We start from the raw sequence: 16,775 nt of genomic DNA on the forward strand, positions 1-16,775 counted from the left end.
TTCCCTTAAATCTCTCTTCAACCCCAAGAAAGTTCAAGAAACAAGTTTTTTTTTTTCTGCGGCTAAAATTTGGTTGCTTCTAATTTCATGGAGCAGTACGGCCATGGAAGCAATATTCAAAAGCCAGATATATGAACATGATATGTATTATGTACATACATATATTATACACATTGGCTATATGTATGTAGAGAAATAGTAAATTACCAACATAACCTTAACGTACCATCCCTCTCTTGACCTTGTAACCGAGGTAGTGGGGACCCATGCATCACCCATCATGGGAGACATACATGTCCCTTTGGCCTCTCTCTCTCTCTCTCTCTCTCTCTCTCTCTCTCTCTCTCTCTGATGATATAATAATAATATTAATACATACAATATACACATATACAAGGGCGGAACAGAAATTTTTCAACTGAAATTTGTTATTAGCTTTAAAATTTAGTGATTATTTTTTTGGTACTTACAATTTCTATAGTCTTTCTAGAAATAAAAGTAAACATTAAATCATATAAACCAAGCTAGTTCATAGCTCCATAGACTAATTTTCAATAAGTTTTAACAAAAACCAAATACGGTTTAACACCATAGTGGATTGAACATCTAAGATTTTTTTACCTAGATTGATCTTAGGTTCTTTCATGCATTCATATTATAGATGAAAAGTTATTTTATGTAAAAATATTGACTAAGTATGAAAAATGGGTTTTCGAAATAATCATTTTCTTAAGATAATTTTTGGCGGCTTTTATTCCTTACACATCAAATAAGAAAACTTGATTTTATGGGATTTTAGTATGAAGTATATATTGACTTAATGAACCATTATTTTTAGCCTAAATCGTATTTTGCACTAAAATCGATTTTTCATATTTTGATTTAGTGGGAATTTGATTTTCTAGTATTTTTATTTGAATCCAAATGGAGGGTACTTCCTTATTTACATTGTAAACTTAAGTAAATGGAGTAATATAAAAATAAATAAAAGTAAAATGACAAAGACATTTACTTAAATGTTGAAAATGGAAATAAGGTAATCTGTATACTTAATACTGAAAATAAGTTAAATATATATATAAGTTTTATATTTTTTCTTAAAAAACACTGTTTTTAGTGTGGTTCCGCCCCTGCACATATATGTATATGTGTATATACGACTCATGAGAGAAGCAGTACCAGTATATGATAGAGAATACGATGCCTTGCGTTTTTTCCTAATTTGTTTCCACACTACACTACACCACACCATAAATTGGCTTCATATACGGTGGATCGTGTGCAAAGAAATATTCGAGTGTGCAAGTCACGCAAGAAAGGAAAGGAGTGAATGAATTCTTCCTGTGAAAAGAAAAAAAATTATGCAAAGAACAAAATCCGTATATTTTTCCTTTCTTAGGGTTCACCAAGTCAAAGAAAGATTTCTTGAGGAACCGGCCAAAGAAGAAAAAGACACCACCTTCCCCTCCTCTCTCTCTCTTCTCTCTCTTCTCTTTCTCTATGGTGCATTGCCTTTTTCCTTTCGATATTCTTTGATATTTGACTAAACTATCCTTTGTTCATCAAATTGAACAAGGGCGTTTTGGTAAATTCACCACCCCCAATTCCAAGACGTGCCTCAATCCCCCTTTCACTTTGGTTCCTTTCTCATATATACAAATGTGTATGTGGGATTTCAAAACCTACTTTACATTATTCCCTTTTGCTGAAGCTTCTCTTCCTCTTTCTCTCCTTGTCCCTCTCTCTCTCTCTTTGATAATCATAACTTTCTCTGTCTCTCTCTCTCTCTCTCTCTCTATCTCTCCTCCCTTCTTAGCTATAGCCTTGGTGCTGGTTCATGGATATTGAACCCTTGTGGGCTCTTGGGGGGTGGTTTCTTCTTCCAAATTGCATGGCAGCTGCACCTAAAACATCACCATCATCTTCATCACCATCCGTCTCTGAATTCCACACCAAATTAAACCCTAGCTTGCTTCTCTTTATTTCCATTGTATTTTTCATCTTTCTTCTTCTTGTTAGTCCCATATCAAACCCCACAACCACAAGCCCTTCATCAATGGCCTCCTCCTCCTCCTCCAAAAGGCTTCTCTTGGAGCCCTCAAAACCTGCCATGTCCACCACAAATTTACACCCAAAGAAAACCCAAAACTCACGCACTTCTGCTACTTCTTCGACTGCGAGGGCTAGAAGAGAGTTCGGAGCTGAAGCTCATGAAGTTCCTAGCGGACCAAACCCCATATCAAACTAGCAAGCTAGCAGAGATGGAAAGAGGCAGAGATGATATGGGTCGTAACGGCAATAGTTATTATGGTTTGTCATCTTTGTGGTTATTGTTTGAGTTCACCTTAAAACTGCTTTGTCCTCAGCGATGAGAGGTTTGTTGCCCTTAATTGTTGTTATCGTCATCATATTAATTAGCATTTTTGTTTTTGGGGCTAGAAATGTATAGCAAGAGACACTTTAAAATTATTAATATTTCATATATGTTTATGTAATATAGATGATGATGGAGCATGGTATGGTTTTGGGTTGGTATAGAGATCTCATGGATTATAAATGGGATTATTGTTAATTTGTTTCTTCTAATTATATAATTTTATATATTTTAATAAAATGCTTTGTGTGTTTGTGATTGGTTTTTGTTCATGTAGTATAATAATGGTCCACAACAACTCTCTGAACTTTCTGATGAACTTACATAGTACAAGTTCAATTTCAAGAAAGAAATGCACATATTTACATATAATTAATCAGAAAAAAAAACAAAAAACAAAAGTAGCATATGTGGGTTGAATGTTGCATGGGATGGTGCTTCTTTAAATTGTACTGGCCATGGGGTTTCAAAATCAAAGTTGAGAAATATAAAGAAAAAAAAAGAAAAAAAAAAAAGGGGGCAGATAATAAGAAGGGAAATCTAAGGCCGGGTGAAAAACTTGGTTTCAACGGGAATAACACTATTTTACTAAGCACTACTGGAACAGGTGTCAGATCTGAAACACAATGGTTGAAGCAAGGGAGAGGCAGGACCTTTTGTTTTTGCTGAAAAATGAAATTATTTGATCAAATAGCTTTTTGGACTTTGGCTTTTGTCTTCTCAAACACAAAATCCGAGAAAGCTGATTGATTCCAACCAAGCAAACAACAAATTAAAGTCGTATATGATTTTGATGATGATAACAGTATCATTGCCTGTTGCTGCTGGATAAGCTACTGCTCCCAATCATAGGCTTTATCATGGTGCTTTTTGAAAATCTATATAGAAAATTATTTCCCAATATATAATGTATTTTTTGTTAAGCAAAATCTCAAATGCAATCTCTACAGTTTTGTGGACTGAAAGTGAGAGGTCATGACACCTGTTTCATGTTTTAATCATAGTAATATTGCACTGAGGCTACAACTTTGCAATTTCTGTTTCTTCAAATTTTTTTTTTTTCAAAATCACTTTTTGCAGCATCTGGTTATGCATTGTCATTTCATTTTCACATTTGTGTGGAGGCGAATTACAACTCTTGCAGATTTCACACACAAAAATATGGCAACCCAAAAGGTCAATTTCTGTGAGGAACTTCATTATCGTCGTAAAATTTTATCTTCTCATATCAAAATTACCTAAATGCACGCATGCTTGGCCAATTGACTCATGAAAATAAAAGCCTAAGGCAAGCCAGATGAGAAAAGGCAGATTACACACTTGAGACTCTATACTCATTTGCTGACATAGAAGTCCAATCAATAAAGAAAAAGCAAATTCTAAATTGAAAATAAAAATTAAAAAATAAAACCAATAAAGCAGCTGCAGTTCTAAGATAAAAACTGACACAAAAAATCATTTAAGAATGATTGGCCATTGTTTTCATGGAAGACAGAGAGCTTAGAAAACGCATGACAAGGATGTTTCAAATTTCCAGTACTATTTAATGGAACAGCAATGCATCAAGTTTATGCAAGCCGTTTGAACTTTAAAATAAATTTTTCTTCACCCAGTTTCTTTCTTGAAAAAGGTAAATAAATAGTGACTTTCGCTTTAATCTCAGTCAAAGACAGAAAAAAGTGACCTGTCACATAGTTAAATAATTGCATGCTTAACCGTTTCATGATAAAAAGGTGGGAATTGGGAACACTTTTAATTTATTTATTTTAAATATAATAATTTATCATTACTTATTATTTTTTTTGACAAAGGGCGATATTCTAAACTATTCTAATGTACAGGAAGAGAGTTCAAATTCAAGTGCAATGGGGCAGCCGAGCACATTGCCTTGACAAACTGGCTTAACCTACATTTGCTATCCAAACCATGCAAAAGAATAATACTTTTTTTTTTCTTTTTTGGTGGTGATAAAAGAGAAGATTTCATAATCATCGTTGGGCCTGGCCCAATAGGGAAGCTTAAATAAATCTCTAGGCCCAATATGAAAGAGGCACAAGCAGCCCAATCCAATGCCTAAAACCTTTCCTTCGAAGGCTAACCCCTAAGCCCAAAATGAAAGGTGCCCTAGCAATATTGAAATTTGTGGCCTATTTCCATTAGTTTATACTTTATAATTATTAATTTGTTAGTCTCAGCATATCCAAAGCATATATTGAAAAGATAGAAATTTCACAATAAATCAATATGAGAGTTTAATTTTTTTCTTATTCTTTTTTCTGGAAATGTTTGCATTTGATCTACCTCATTCTCTCAAGTGCTACTAAATTATGTTACTGCACACATTATTTATCGTAGAGAATTGCATGCTGAGTTGGAGTGGTCTTAGTAATTGCTTCACTTTCCAAACAACACTTTACATGAAGAATACTATCACATCTCTGACTATTATACCCATAAAACTTTGATTGAAATTGTTGTTCTTGTATGACATGACCTTTTTGAACGAACGCATTCAACAAAGTCGTCACGACTTTCCATGACAATTGTCACCCGCAATTTATGAGATATTACCGGATTTGTCTCCATCATTATCTTGGAGCTGTCATTTGGGATTTGCGAGGGCCACCTCGAGTTTGTGCGAGTATTAATAAAAAAATATTATTTAAAAAAATCATAATTTAAAAATTATACTTCTTTAAAAAACAGCTTGTAGAAACATTTTAAATATCAAGTGGTGTAACATATAATCACAAAGTTGTCTGTAGCATGGTGGATATGGTGTTGGAGGGGAATGAAAGTGGCAACGGTTTGAAACCCCTTATGTGTGATTACAGGTGAAAGCTCGAGGAATGCGGAAAAAATTAGAAACGAGTGTCATAATGGATGTCTATAAAGGAAACAAAGGGAGAAAAAACTCACAACTCATAAACAAAAAACCTAACTCTGCCAATTTTGTTCCTTTCCATTTCTCTCGATATAAGGTTATACTATTTCTTTTAAAAAATTAGGCAAAAAAGAGTATAGCCGTGTGGCTATAATATTTATTTTTTTAAAAAAATAAGGAAAAACCTAGTATAGCCTCCCGGCTATACTATTTCTTAAAAAAAAAAAGGGAAAAAAAGCATAACAGCGCGGCTATAATACTTCTTCTTAAGAATTAGGAAAAAAAATCCGTGTATAGCCCCTTGGGTATACTATTTCTTTTCAAAACAATTAAGAAAAAAAGAAATAGTATATCCAATGGGCTATACTTTATAGATATTAATTTGGTATAGTCGCGCGACTATACAAATAAAATACATAAGTGTTATATATATATATATATATTACTTGTATTCAATAATATGTAAGAATTATATGTATAATACTTGAATTTTGTGTGTCTTATTGAAAAGTTTGTAAAAAATAAGTGTATTATATATGAAAAATACTTGCTATACTATTTCTTAAAAGTTTGGTCAAAAAATTAGGAAAACCGGGTGTAGCCGCGCGGCTATACTATTTCTTAAAAAATCAGAAAAATTCCGAGTATAGCCGTACGACGAGACTATTTTAAAAAAAGAAAGAAAAACCGTGTATGGCCGCACAGATACGATTTCTTTGTGGAAAATGAGTATAGCCGATCGGCTATACCATTTCTTTTCAAAAAATTAGGAGAGATCGTGTATAGCTCCTCGGCGATACTATTTCTTTTTTGGGCCTGGCCCAATATGGTAACTTAAACAAATCTCTAGGCCGAATATGAAATTGGCACAAGCGGCCCACCCATTCCAATCCCTAAAACCCTTCCTTCCAAGGCTAAACCCTAAGCCCAAGATTGAAACCCTGGCGGTGGGGCCGTTGGCGTTTCACCAAAATTCCAACGCTGAGAACCAGAGAATCACATGTTTCTGTTAGAAAAATGGCTCTGAGATATCGGCGTCTGAGAGAAATCTCACGATTTTTGCCGCGAGTTCACTCCGGTGAGCTCACTAAACTTTAATTTGTTATTATCTCAAATGCATTTCAATTCCATTTTGGTGTGAAAGAAAATTATTTTAACCTGGAAGCAGCAGAGTGTAGCTTTGCAATGTGTTGCTATTAGAAGGAGAAGTTTAGAAAATGTCAATCTGAGACTTAAAGCTTGTATCTTTGCTCAGGTGATCATCATCTACAATGTAGACCAGCTACCAAGTTATCATCTTTGTCTAAAATTCCTCACTTAAATGCTTGGGAAAGAATTGGTACAAGGATTATACCGAGTGGGTGCCGTGCTCAGCGGTAATTATATCCAACTTTGTTTGTTTTGTTTTTAAAAATTTTGTTCCAATTTGTATCCATGCCATGGAGGGGCATATATTTTCATAGAATTTCACCTGCGGTTTTGTGATATATTCATCTTGATTGTTCCAAGTGGTTGTTCATTTTGTTTAGTGATATCTATCTGGGTCCAATTGTTGCTTGGCTCAGTTCAAATTTTTGTTTGTAATTTCGGGTTCATGTTGTTTTATACAATTGGAGCTTATCACCTGTGATTTTGTGATATACTCATCTTGATTGGTCTAGGCGCTTGTCCATTTTGTTTAGTGATATCTATCTGGGTCCTATTGTTAATTGGCTCAGTTCAAATTTTTGTTTTGTAACTGCGGGTTTATGTTGTTTTTTGTAATCGGAGCTTTGCCTTCTGATTGACAGTCTCTTTCAGGCTTTCAACCACATCACAAGTATCCTACGAGTCTGCCCAAGAACTTGATCTTTCATCCTTCATTAAATCCACATTAGATGAGCTTGAAGGTACTCAAATTACTTTCTTGGATATTTCTTTTTATTGGCAAGGACGATGGTTATTATTGTTGGTTTCTTTGTAAAGAGAAATTTTTGCAAATTCCAGTTGTTGTTTAATTGGCTCCTTTTATATTTTGTATTCCCATTGTGCTTTGCCCCTTATTTACTTTCTATATTAATGTACAGGTCCTTGCCATTGTTGGTTGAATAGGTCCAAGGGAGGCAAAGATTTCTCTAAAAGAGATGGAACTTTCTTGGTTCTTACTGGGCGTTTTCTTGAAACTTCTTTAACAACCAGTTGTGAAGCTGCTATCATGTTAGAAAAAGTGAAGTCAATTCAACAGAGGTAAAAGAAAGAAAATGACGTATATTTATTTCTTTCCACTTAGAACTAGATGAGGTAGATAGAATATGTTGTAATCTGTCATATGTTTGTTTTTTCTACTTAGAATTGGATGATTATGGTTGGGCGGGTAGTCATTCTGAAGCTCTCTCTTCTTTGTGTTTGCTCTATTGTAGGTTTCCTCAGCTCCACATTATGGGTTTTCTGTCAGACAGTTTGATTCACTCAGCAGATGATCGAAGCCACCTAATCCAATTTATACTGAAGGAATACGTCACATTTCCCATTTTATTTTCGAACAAGAACTTCACTGAGGTGAGGTAAAGATCCTTGGTTTGGCTGGTGAAAGGACTTTGCATACAAAAAAAAGAGTATATCCATAATTTTTAAACAGTAATTGACCTGTTAGAAGTCTTAAAAAACTGTGGTAGAAATAATTGGATCTGATTTCTTTCTCACAATTATTAATAGTTGATTTGATGATATAGATGGACAATGGGGCATGCTACATGTTGTTTAAAGATTTTATGAGTCCAGTGGTTTACCATGAGAAGGACATGGACCTCAAAGTTCTTAAAAAAGGTACACATGTTATCCCTCTATAGATTTGTTAAAAGTTTGTTCGAGATAAGAATACGTTTCTTCATCTGATAAGTGTTGATGACTTAATATTATCATAGCATTTTCAACAAATAAGTGTTGATGACTTAATATTATCATGAGATTTTGAACAATCAAGTGTTGATGACTTAATATTATCATACATCCCACCCTCCCCACTATGGCCCTCCTTAAAAAGAAAAAAGAATAATATTGAAGAAACAATGTACAACAGAAACTGTAGCTGTGAGACAAAGGGATCTGTATAGTCAGACTTCCTCTTATGGTTTGCTTAAGTGTCTATGTAGCATGCTGATTTTTTTGGCGGTAGATGTCCTAAAGTTTAATTTAGTAGTTATGCTTATAACTTCCCTCTCTATTTTATGATAAAGCATCATGCTTTGTTTGGGGGAATCTGTTTTAAGTATTTGATGGTGTTAAATTTTAAATCTGCCTAAATTACTACTCTTTGCTCTTTTCATATACTTCAGTAGTTGTCTTATATCTCTGTTGGTTCTGCCTCGTCCCCTTTTGCTACTTCTTGGTTACACTTGGTGGGAGAAAGATCATGATCTCTAGTAACATGATAAACTATTCGCCTGTTAAGCTTCTCTTACCCCTCTATTGTTGTTAATTGTTTTTTAGTATGTCAATTGACTGAATATATAGAGTTCAATGAGTTTTAATGCGGGCCATATGCATATATTTAAATGTATGTACACATTTAAATACATATACTTATTCCACGATACATGTTAATGCCCTTGTGCAGCTGTTGAGGAGTTGTATGTGCAAGATGATGGGAATATCAAGTCACTCAATAACTTGAAAATCACTTGGTTGAAGCAATCTGAGATCATAAAGGAACCGTATTTCTGTTCTTTGAGGAATTTACTATTATACTTCCCAGGTATATGCTCCCTATGCATCACCGACTTGCAGCATTATAATTGCATCTGCTCTGTAGAGCATTATAGGAGTTTTGTAACATTCTTTCTAGAATATATAAAAATAAAGAAAGTGTTTCTAAAGTTGCTAAGAACCTAATCTTTAAGCTTTTCTTTTATTCTTTTCCATTACAGGCTGTATCTCTGCAGATGAAAATGGGAACCGCCTCTTCCTTTCTGACAGCAATCATCATCGGATTATTGTATTTGATGGAAACGGAAAGATTCTGGACTGTGTATGTATGAAAGTTTATTTAAATCATATGTGGACTGCTCTTGTCAATTTCCATAATTAAGCATCAAGTTATACGTCAACTGGATCAAAAAAGATTTGAGCAACTCAATTATTGACCATTCAACATTCTAATCTGGCCCTGATTTGATGATTTTGTAGTCCAAATATGTTTATCAGGATTTTCTATATCTGATTTGTGTGCTTTATGCATATCAATTCTGAATTAACACATCAAGAAGACAACTTAGCTATTCTTTTCAGATACTGATTACCACTTTAGTCCTTAACCGTAATTTATGTTAATTATTTACTGAAGTGCTTAAATCAGGCATGACTATAAGTTTCTAAGCTCTCAATAGAAAAAGAAAAGTAGTTTTGCTTGTCCACATGGAAAGGACTTCTTAGGGAATCATCTTCGGTTTTCACAGAATTGGCCTTGCAAAGTTCTTCTTAGACAGTGTGTTCCCATGTAGATTTTAAATTGAATCCTAGTATTCTGTCTTCCTATAGTCTGTTTGCTTGAACTTTTTGAAAGATAAATTAAAGAAATAATTTCAAGCTCAAGTTTGGACTTCCGTTGTTTGTGTGTCAGATCGGTTCCTCCCCAGGTTTTGAGGATGGAAATTTTGAATCTGCCAAGTTGGCACGCCCTGCAGCCTCATTTTATATTGCCGATGAGGATTGCCTATATTTTGTTGATTCAGAGGTATGCGTTGACTTGTAAGTTGTGATATGTGATTATGATGCTGGGTCTATTTTGCATAGTTTTGTAACTTACCAGTTTACGTGTGTGGGTCTCTGTCTACTAAGAATCATGCCATCAGGAAAGCTGATATGGGGAGGCGGGTTTTAGAAACCCTCTATCCAGTGGGTGATACTATTAAGAAGAGTAATCAATTTTGGACTTGGATCATGCTCAGTCTAGGTTTGAGAAGTAATGCTGATACAAGGTCGGAAGAATTTGATTTACAATCACTAATGTTTCCTTGGCATCTGATCAAATCCATTGACGATAGTCTCTTCATTATAAACCGAAGGTAAAACAAACCCTTCAAGTGCTATTGTTTCCTAACCAATAATCCGTGGTCACTTGTCTTTAATTTTTAAGTGGTATTCCTTTTGAGTGAAATGTGTTTCACTTATTTTTTTTTCTTTCATCATGTTATTGGGAATGAACTTTTAGTGCTTATTAGTAGTACCGTAGAGATGGATTATTTTGAAATTAATTTACCATGTGAAACCCTAAGTATGAGTGGTGAATGAAGCCATGCCTTATTTCAACTTTATATAGGCATTGATGTGATTAATTGATCTAATTTGCAGCTTTGAAACTCTATGGATTCTAAATTTGGCTTCAGGAGACATAAAAGAAGTAGTCAAAGGTTTGTTTGTATTTAAAAAAAAACTTTTTTGCCACTTTGTTTATATTACATTTCATTGAGTCTAACATCAGAATTTAAAAGGGTTCCCGGAGATTTTGGAGGTCTGTGGACCGCAGATCATGGAAAAAGTAACCCTGTTAAAACATATGCCACATGATTGGTTGCAACAGCAGACGAATGCTGTCTGGTCACCAGAGAGGCTTCCATATGCTGGTCTATTATCTTCATTGACGACCTTGCAGAATCACGTAATCCTTTGTGACATGGGTACCATTTTTACTGGATTTTTTTTTCTCTTCAAGTGAGTTTGTTTTGTACTTTGTCTATAATACTCAATTACTCATTTCAATGCATGTAATTTTGAAGTTGGACAGAGGATATTGAAACTAAGTGAAGAATCTGGAGTATGTTCGAGCTTCAAGTTTTCAAATTTTGGCATCCTTGGAATGCCTTATTGGTTGTCTTCCTCTTTGGAGAAAGTTTATGCTGTGTATGTTTACAAAGACAACAATATGCTAGTTTCCTCATAATTCCAATTTTCTTTTATACTTTCCGTGTTCTGATTATGTGACAATGAATTGCTGAATTGTTTTCTCACGAATGCCATGTTTTTCTTCATATTTTTGGCTGATTTAACAGTGCTGGTGAACATCAGAGAGAGATTGATCATTTTCAATGTTTTAGTTTGTTACCAGGTATTTTTCTTACTCTTAAATATGCTTCTGCTATTCCTTGACATTGTATTTTACTCTTCGGTGTGATATTTGAATTGGTTCTGCCTATTTTTTCTTGATATTTCCAACTGGAATATGCATCGCCTTGCCATGATTTATGATTATTTCAAAGTTAAGCAAAAGAGCGAAGTTTCCTGAAGATGTTAGAGAATATTTCTATTTGGTGGAATGTTGTGCTAGTTGTTTGTCTTAGCTTCCTCACATCTTATTATTGTCATCAAGTCAACATGCTGGACCCAGAGAGAGAAAAAAAAAAAAATTTTTGCCAAACATGCAGATAAACAATTGTCTGCCAGTCGTTGCTAATTCCTTTCCCAGCATTAGTTCTCATGTAGAGTAAGCTGTTTTAGTAATCATTGCAACTTCAAAAGTTAATGCTTTTTTGATCCTAGAGTTTTATTGTCTGTGCAACAGGTAGGGTTAGCATACAGTTAAATGTAGATATCCCTGTGGATACTGAGCTTGTAGAAGAGTTACAAGAGGGTTGTATATGGTGCCAGGCAAGAGGATCCGCTACCGAAGTGTCAGGCATAGAGGATGTACGAGGGTCTTCAGAGAAGGTTCCTATCTGGCAGAGCTTATTTTCTTTTATTCATTTTTTTACCAGATTAAGTTCCATTATCCTACAGTACAAAATATTATACTCCATGCTTTTAGTAGCTTAGGATTTCAGTTCTTTGGAGTTCGCAGGTTGGTGTTGCTCAACAATGGTATGATGAATTGGATAATCTTGCCTCTTTGATATCACCACCTGAATCAGAGTTGAGTGCGGAAGATGATAGTACAACTTCGGAAGTAGGATTTCAAAATGGAAAAGTTTGCATCGATTGTGTTGTCAATACTAGTCCCGGGACAAGTGAGGTGTGCACCTACAGTTTATATCTTTACTTGTTTTGTTTTGAGTCGGTTGAAAGCAACAGAATATCTGGCCATGGTTCCAATTTTGCTCTTACATCTTCATTCTTGGCATTGTGCAGGTTATTGTTTATGCGGCACTGTATTTAAAACTTAGAAGAAAGAAAGAATTATTAGAGGATAATCAGGAGATATATGCAGCAAGGATGGCAGATATTTTACACTCAGAGAAAAGTGGAAAGATAGGAAGAGATTCATGCATCCAATTCTTATTAAAATCAAATAGAGATTTGAGAGATCTCATATTTATGAAACCTCTACATGTGAGGATAAAATTGGATTGCCTTGATCATGAAAAGGCTGAAAACGCAAAAGATATTATCCTAAGAGACTCCAAGGTTGAGGTCAATGTATCGCTTAACTCATAATATTCAGAGTTGCTACCTGCATATTCTTTTGTAACTTCGTAATTTTTTTTATTGATTTGTAATGTTGTATACTTCATCATGGTTATGGGTAATGATACATCATTATGTGGCATGAATAATTCGTCCACATTTTATAATATAAGTGGATATTAATTGATACTATAAGATTCACATTTATAATATAAGTGGATATTTATTGTTTTCTCTTTCATGGTTTAAGCAACCACCAGCAGGCCTTTGTTCTTTTTCTTTGATTAGAAAAGTATCACTGCAAAGTACAAACAGAAGAAAAGGAAACACAGAGAAAAAGAAAAGTGAATATTTTTTCAAAAAAGAAACAGCAACTTTTCATTGTCGAGAATGTGAGCCACTTCCTCTATATAAGCAAACTTTGTATGCGACATACTTACCTTCATCTCAGAGGTTTTAAATTCGAATACCCATTTCCCAACACCTCTCTTTTTATCATATAACAGCAAGATGTCTCACCAGGGAAGATGCAGTACAACTAAAACAGAAAAACCTGCCACTATTTTTCTCCTCTCTCTTCCTCATCATTGTGTCTGCTCAAAAAACTACTAAGTTCACAGTCGGAGGCAATTCCGGGTGGACTTTTAACGTTGAAAACTGGACAGATGGAAATAAGTTCAAGGCCGGAGATAACTTGGTAATGCTAGCTAGAACATGCATCATACTTTTTTTTCTATAAGCAAGATTGTTTCGATTCGTTTTATGTGACCAACTTATTTATATTTTTGTGCAGTTTTCAACTATGATCCATCCTCCCACAATGTTGCAGTTGTTGATGCCAATGAATTTACTAGTTGCAGCGCTTCTTCAAACTCTAAGACATTCTTCACCGGCAAAGATCGAGTGAAATTATCGAAGGGACTTAACTATTTCATCTGCACCGTCCCCGGCCACTGCAATGGGGGAGTGAAGATTTCAGTTAATGCTTCCTAAACCAGTGGGAAAAATAAGTTGAAGGGGAGGGGAGGGAAGGGATGTTTATCTCTATGTAAGATGGCTTGAGTATTTATTTTTCACTGAATATTGGACTGTATTGTATGAATAACCAATGTGACATTGTGTAGCTTTGGGGCATTCTTGTATCTATATTTAACCGCAGCTAGAAAGATAAAAGAAAGATCCCATTATGTCCAAAAACTCTACAACCGCCAAAAATAATTAAGCAAATTTTTTTTTTTGGAACTAATAATTAATTAAGCAGATTTGGTTCCCACGTTTTTCTCTTTAAATTAAGACACTCACAACCCCTTTTCTTTTTTCCTTTCCATGCTATGCGGAAACACCAAAAGACATTAACCCATTTTGGTTTCTTGCTGACCTACACTATCCCTTTTTTCCCGGGAAAGACAACAACGTTTTTTTTCCTGCATGCCTGGAAGTTGTTGATTCTAGTTTCAGTTTTTAGGTTGTTGTTCTAGAAATTCAAGGTTGGTTGTACTAAAATCTTGATTTTCTGTCAATGTTTATAACCTCCCTTGTCTTTCTTCTAAACCATATGCATTGCAAATCAATCCATTCCATTACACCTTTCTGTTGAGCCTCCTCTTGTGAAAATTGCTTTTCTGGTTTTTGGGAAACTTTGTGATCAACTCTTCATCTGCAGAATCTGCAGTTCATATTGAAAACTGTGGATTGAAAACATTGCAAGGATCATAAAAACTGAGATAATTGCAAGGAAGTTTTAAGATATTTATAAAGTACATGAGATGAGTTGCTTTTCTTGCTTTTCATCCCATGAAAAGAAAGCATATAAAAGATCGGATAGCGGGAGTGCAGGACAATTGCCCACCACTCTTCCTCAAACGGGACACAATGTTGCAGCACAGCCTCAGCCTCCAGCTGGTAAGTCACATTTTCGCCTTTCTTAATGTGTTTGTTATAAGCACTGTGATTGTTTTCAAGAAGAAAATGATTGTCAAGACAGCCTTCCTATTAGAACATTGGTTTTTAATATAGTTGCATTTAATTTAAGTCTCCTCTTGTATTTCATATCCATGCCTTTTGTGTGGGAAATAATTATCTGTCTTTATATAAGCAGAAGTTCCTAAACCAAGGCCTACACCACCAGCTGAGAGCCAAACATCACAAACAGGACAAACAGCACAAACAGCACAAGCAGCAAACACTAAGAATGCCAATAAAGAAGCTGTAAACAATAATAATAATAATAATAATAATAATAATATTGCTGCACAAACTTTCACCTTCCGCGAATTGGCGACAGCAACAAAGAACTTCAGGCAAGAATGTCTGATAGGAGAGGGTGGATTTGGAAGAGTTTATAAGGGCAAACTTGAAAAAACAGGACAGGTAAAGTGGCTCTTGGGCCTTGTAGATTCTTCAATGTTTTCAGTGTTAAACTTACTTGAAGGATTGAGTTGTGACCCTTTGGCTCGTCTTAATTACTTCAGGTTGTAGCTGTGAAGCAACTTGACAGGAATGGCTTGCAAGGAAACAGAGAGTTCCTTGTCGAGGTGTTGATGTTGAGCCTCTTACACCATGAAAATTTAGTCAATCTTATCGGATATTGCGCTGATGGTGATCAGAGACTTCTGGTGTATGAGTACATGTCTTTGGGATCTCTGGAAGACCATTTATTAGGTACTATACTATGTGTTTGTAAATTTCTTTTTGTACCATCTTGTGCCCTTATATGATAAGAGCAAAGAAATTATACATTTTATAGTGCCAATAAAAAATTAAAAAATAAAAACTTCCTAGTGTTACTTAAAACACAGAAAGATCCCAAAAAATGACCAAGTTTTGAAAACTATACTACTGTCTGGCTTCTCATGCATTGTATCTTATTTTGCAGATATTCCATCACACCAGAAGCCATTAGATTGGTTCAAAAGAATGAGAATAGCTCTAGGAGCAGCCAAGGGACTAGAATATTTACATGACAAGGCCAACCCTCCCGTTATCTACCGCGATTTAAAATCTTCAAACATCTTACTAGACGCCGATTTCAATGCAAAACTGTCCGATTTTGGGCTAGCTAAGCTTGGACCTGTTGGAGACAAGACACATGTATCTTCAAGAGTAATGGGTACATATGGTTATTGTGCACCAGAGTACCAAAGAACAGGCCAACTCACTGTCAAGTCAGATGTCTACAGTTTTGGAGTTGTTTTATTAGAGCTGGTCACTGGAAGGAGAGTCATTGACACCACAAGAACAACCAGGGAGCAAAATCTAGTTTCTTGGGTAAATTTGAACTTCCCCTCACATTTTCTTCTTCTAATACACAAAGTGTCACATGTGTTTTTTTTCTTACAAAAGTTTTTTTTTTTTTGGGTCTTTAACAGGCAGAACCAGTATTTAAGGATCCAAACCGGTACCCGGAACTAGCTGATCCACTTCTCAGAGGAGACTTTCCAATAAGAGCATTGAATCAAGCAGTGGCAGTTGCAGCAATGTGCCTCCATGAGGAAGCATCTGTTCGTCCCTTGATGAGTGATGTGGTGAGTGCTCTTAGTTTCCTTGGGACAGGTCCAGAAACTGCTACCTCACCTATAAGCATGCCCTCTCCATCACCTGATCAAGCCATGTCTAGCATCACCGAGGAGCCTCAGGAGGAAGAAAGCGTGATCGAACGCCAACGTGCTGTGGCAGAAGCCATAGAATGGGGCTCAAGCTCAAGGCACAATGGAGCATCACGATGTGCAAGTACTTCTTCATTTTGAAACTGAGTTGCATGTATCTATATATACACATCATATATGTCACAGTGTTGTTACCACAGAACAAATCATTTCTGTATGAGCCAATGCCAGATTGTAACACTGTACTGAGTTGTATATATCCAACAGAGAACGTGAAGGAACAATAATTTCACATGTGAGAAATTTTCTCAACTTATGATTTCATCTGTCATTGCTTCCCGGATTTATAGCAACCCTATATGTCACACTCTATCAATGACATAGGCCCTCACCGTAAATCCATTTGTACCACATTTATTAAAGTTCACGTGCATAGATCACAGATGGATCCGGCATATATGAGAGATGATTTACAAATACAAATTTAGCCATAAAATGTGATATTTGTAGCATTACTTGAGTCCGTAATTAAGTACCG

General features: G+C 35.3%; 3 protein-coding genes across 4 annotated transcripts; all 3 read left to right on the top strand.

Moving 5' to 3' along the window:
• The first annotated feature begins 1,691 nt into the window (after positions 1-1,691).
• LOC103334326 (CLAVATA3/ESR (CLE)-related protein TDIF) lies at positions 1,692-2,632 on the top strand. Its single transcript, XM_008237275.3, has one exon. The coding sequence runs from the start codon at positions 1,838-1,840 to the stop codon at positions 2,246-2,248; it is 411 nt and encodes a 136-aa protein (XP_008235497.1). The 5' UTR covers positions 1,692-1,837; the 3' UTR covers positions 2,249-2,632.
• A 3,551-nt stretch (positions 2,633-6,183) lies between these two features.
• Positions 6,184-12,844, top strand: EMB1974 (NHL domain-containing protein). 2 transcript variants are annotated; one of them, XM_016795282.2, is made up of 17 exons: positions 6,184-6,336; positions 6,514-6,634; positions 7,059-7,147; positions 7,325-7,484; positions 7,658-7,796; positions 7,970-8,063; positions 8,854-8,991; positions 9,164-9,264; positions 9,856-9,969; positions 10,074-10,300; positions 10,587-10,645; positions 10,727-10,912; positions 11,012-11,135; positions 11,285-11,340; positions 11,794-11,939; positions 12,070-12,240; positions 12,357-12,844. In XM_016795282.2, exons 1-17 carry the CDS (start codon positions 6,276-6,278, stop codon positions 12,660-12,662), a joined length of 2,292 nt encoding a protein of 763 aa, XP_016650768.2. In that variant the 5' UTR covers positions 6,184-6,275; the 3' UTR covers positions 12,663-12,844. The 2 variants fall into 2 exon arrangements, with proteins under 2 accessions (XP_016650768.2, XP_008235496.2); XM_008237274.3 differs by having other exon boundaries at positions 6,202-6,336; positions 7,049-7,147.
• Positions 12,845-14,263: 1,419 nt separating this feature from the next.
• Positions 14,264-16,500, top strand: LOC103334324 (Protein kinase superfamily protein). Its single transcript, XM_008237273.3, has 5 exons — positions 14,264-14,534; positions 14,731-15,002; positions 15,104-15,293; positions 15,508-15,899; positions 16,001-16,500. Exons 1-5 carry the CDS (start codon positions 14,399-14,401, stop codon positions 16,376-16,378), a joined length of 1,368 nt encoding a protein of 455 aa, XP_008235495.2. The 5' UTR covers positions 14,264-14,398; the 3' UTR covers positions 16,379-16,500.
• Positions 16,501-16,775: the final 275 nt, after the last annotated feature.

This window comes from Prunus mume, linkage group LG6, assembly GCF_029339155.1.
Source record: "Prunus mume cultivar Tortuosa linkage group LG6, ASM2933915v1, whole genome shotgun sequence".
Lineage (NCBI taxonomy): Eukaryota > Viridiplantae > Streptophyta > Magnoliopsida > Rosales > Rosaceae > Prunus > Prunus mume.

Excerpts from the sequence above, each read along its gene's own strand:
- LOC103334326 (XM_008237275.3), top strand. The coding sequence starts at position 1,838 with ATGGATATTGAACCCTTGTGGGCTCTTGGGGGGTGGTTTCTTCTTCCA.
- EMB1974 (XM_016795282.2), top strand. The coding sequence starts at position 6,276 with ATGGCTCTGAGATATCGGCGTCTGAGAGAAATCTCACGATTTTTGCCG. Across the intron at positions 8,992-9,163 it reads TTTACTATTATACTTCCCAG|GCTGTATCTCTGCAGATGAA; the intron begins GTATATGCTCCC and ends TTTCCATTACAG. Across the intron at positions 10,913-11,011 it reads CGTAATCCTTTGTGACATGG|TTGGACAGAGGATATTGAAA; the intron begins GTACCATTTTTA and ends GTAATTTTGAAG.
- LOC103334324 (XM_008237273.3), top strand. The coding sequence starts at position 14,399 with ATGAGTTGCTTTTCTTGCTTTTCATCCCATGAAAAGAAAGCATATAAA. Across the intron at positions 15,003-15,103 it reads AACTTGAAAAAACAGGACAG|GTTGTAGCTGTGAAGCAACT; the intron begins GTAAAGTGGCTC and ends TAATTACTTCAG. Across the intron at positions 15,294-15,507 it reads TCTGGAAGACCATTTATTAG|ATATTCCATCACACCAGAAG; the intron begins GTACTATACTAT and ends CTTATTTTGCAG.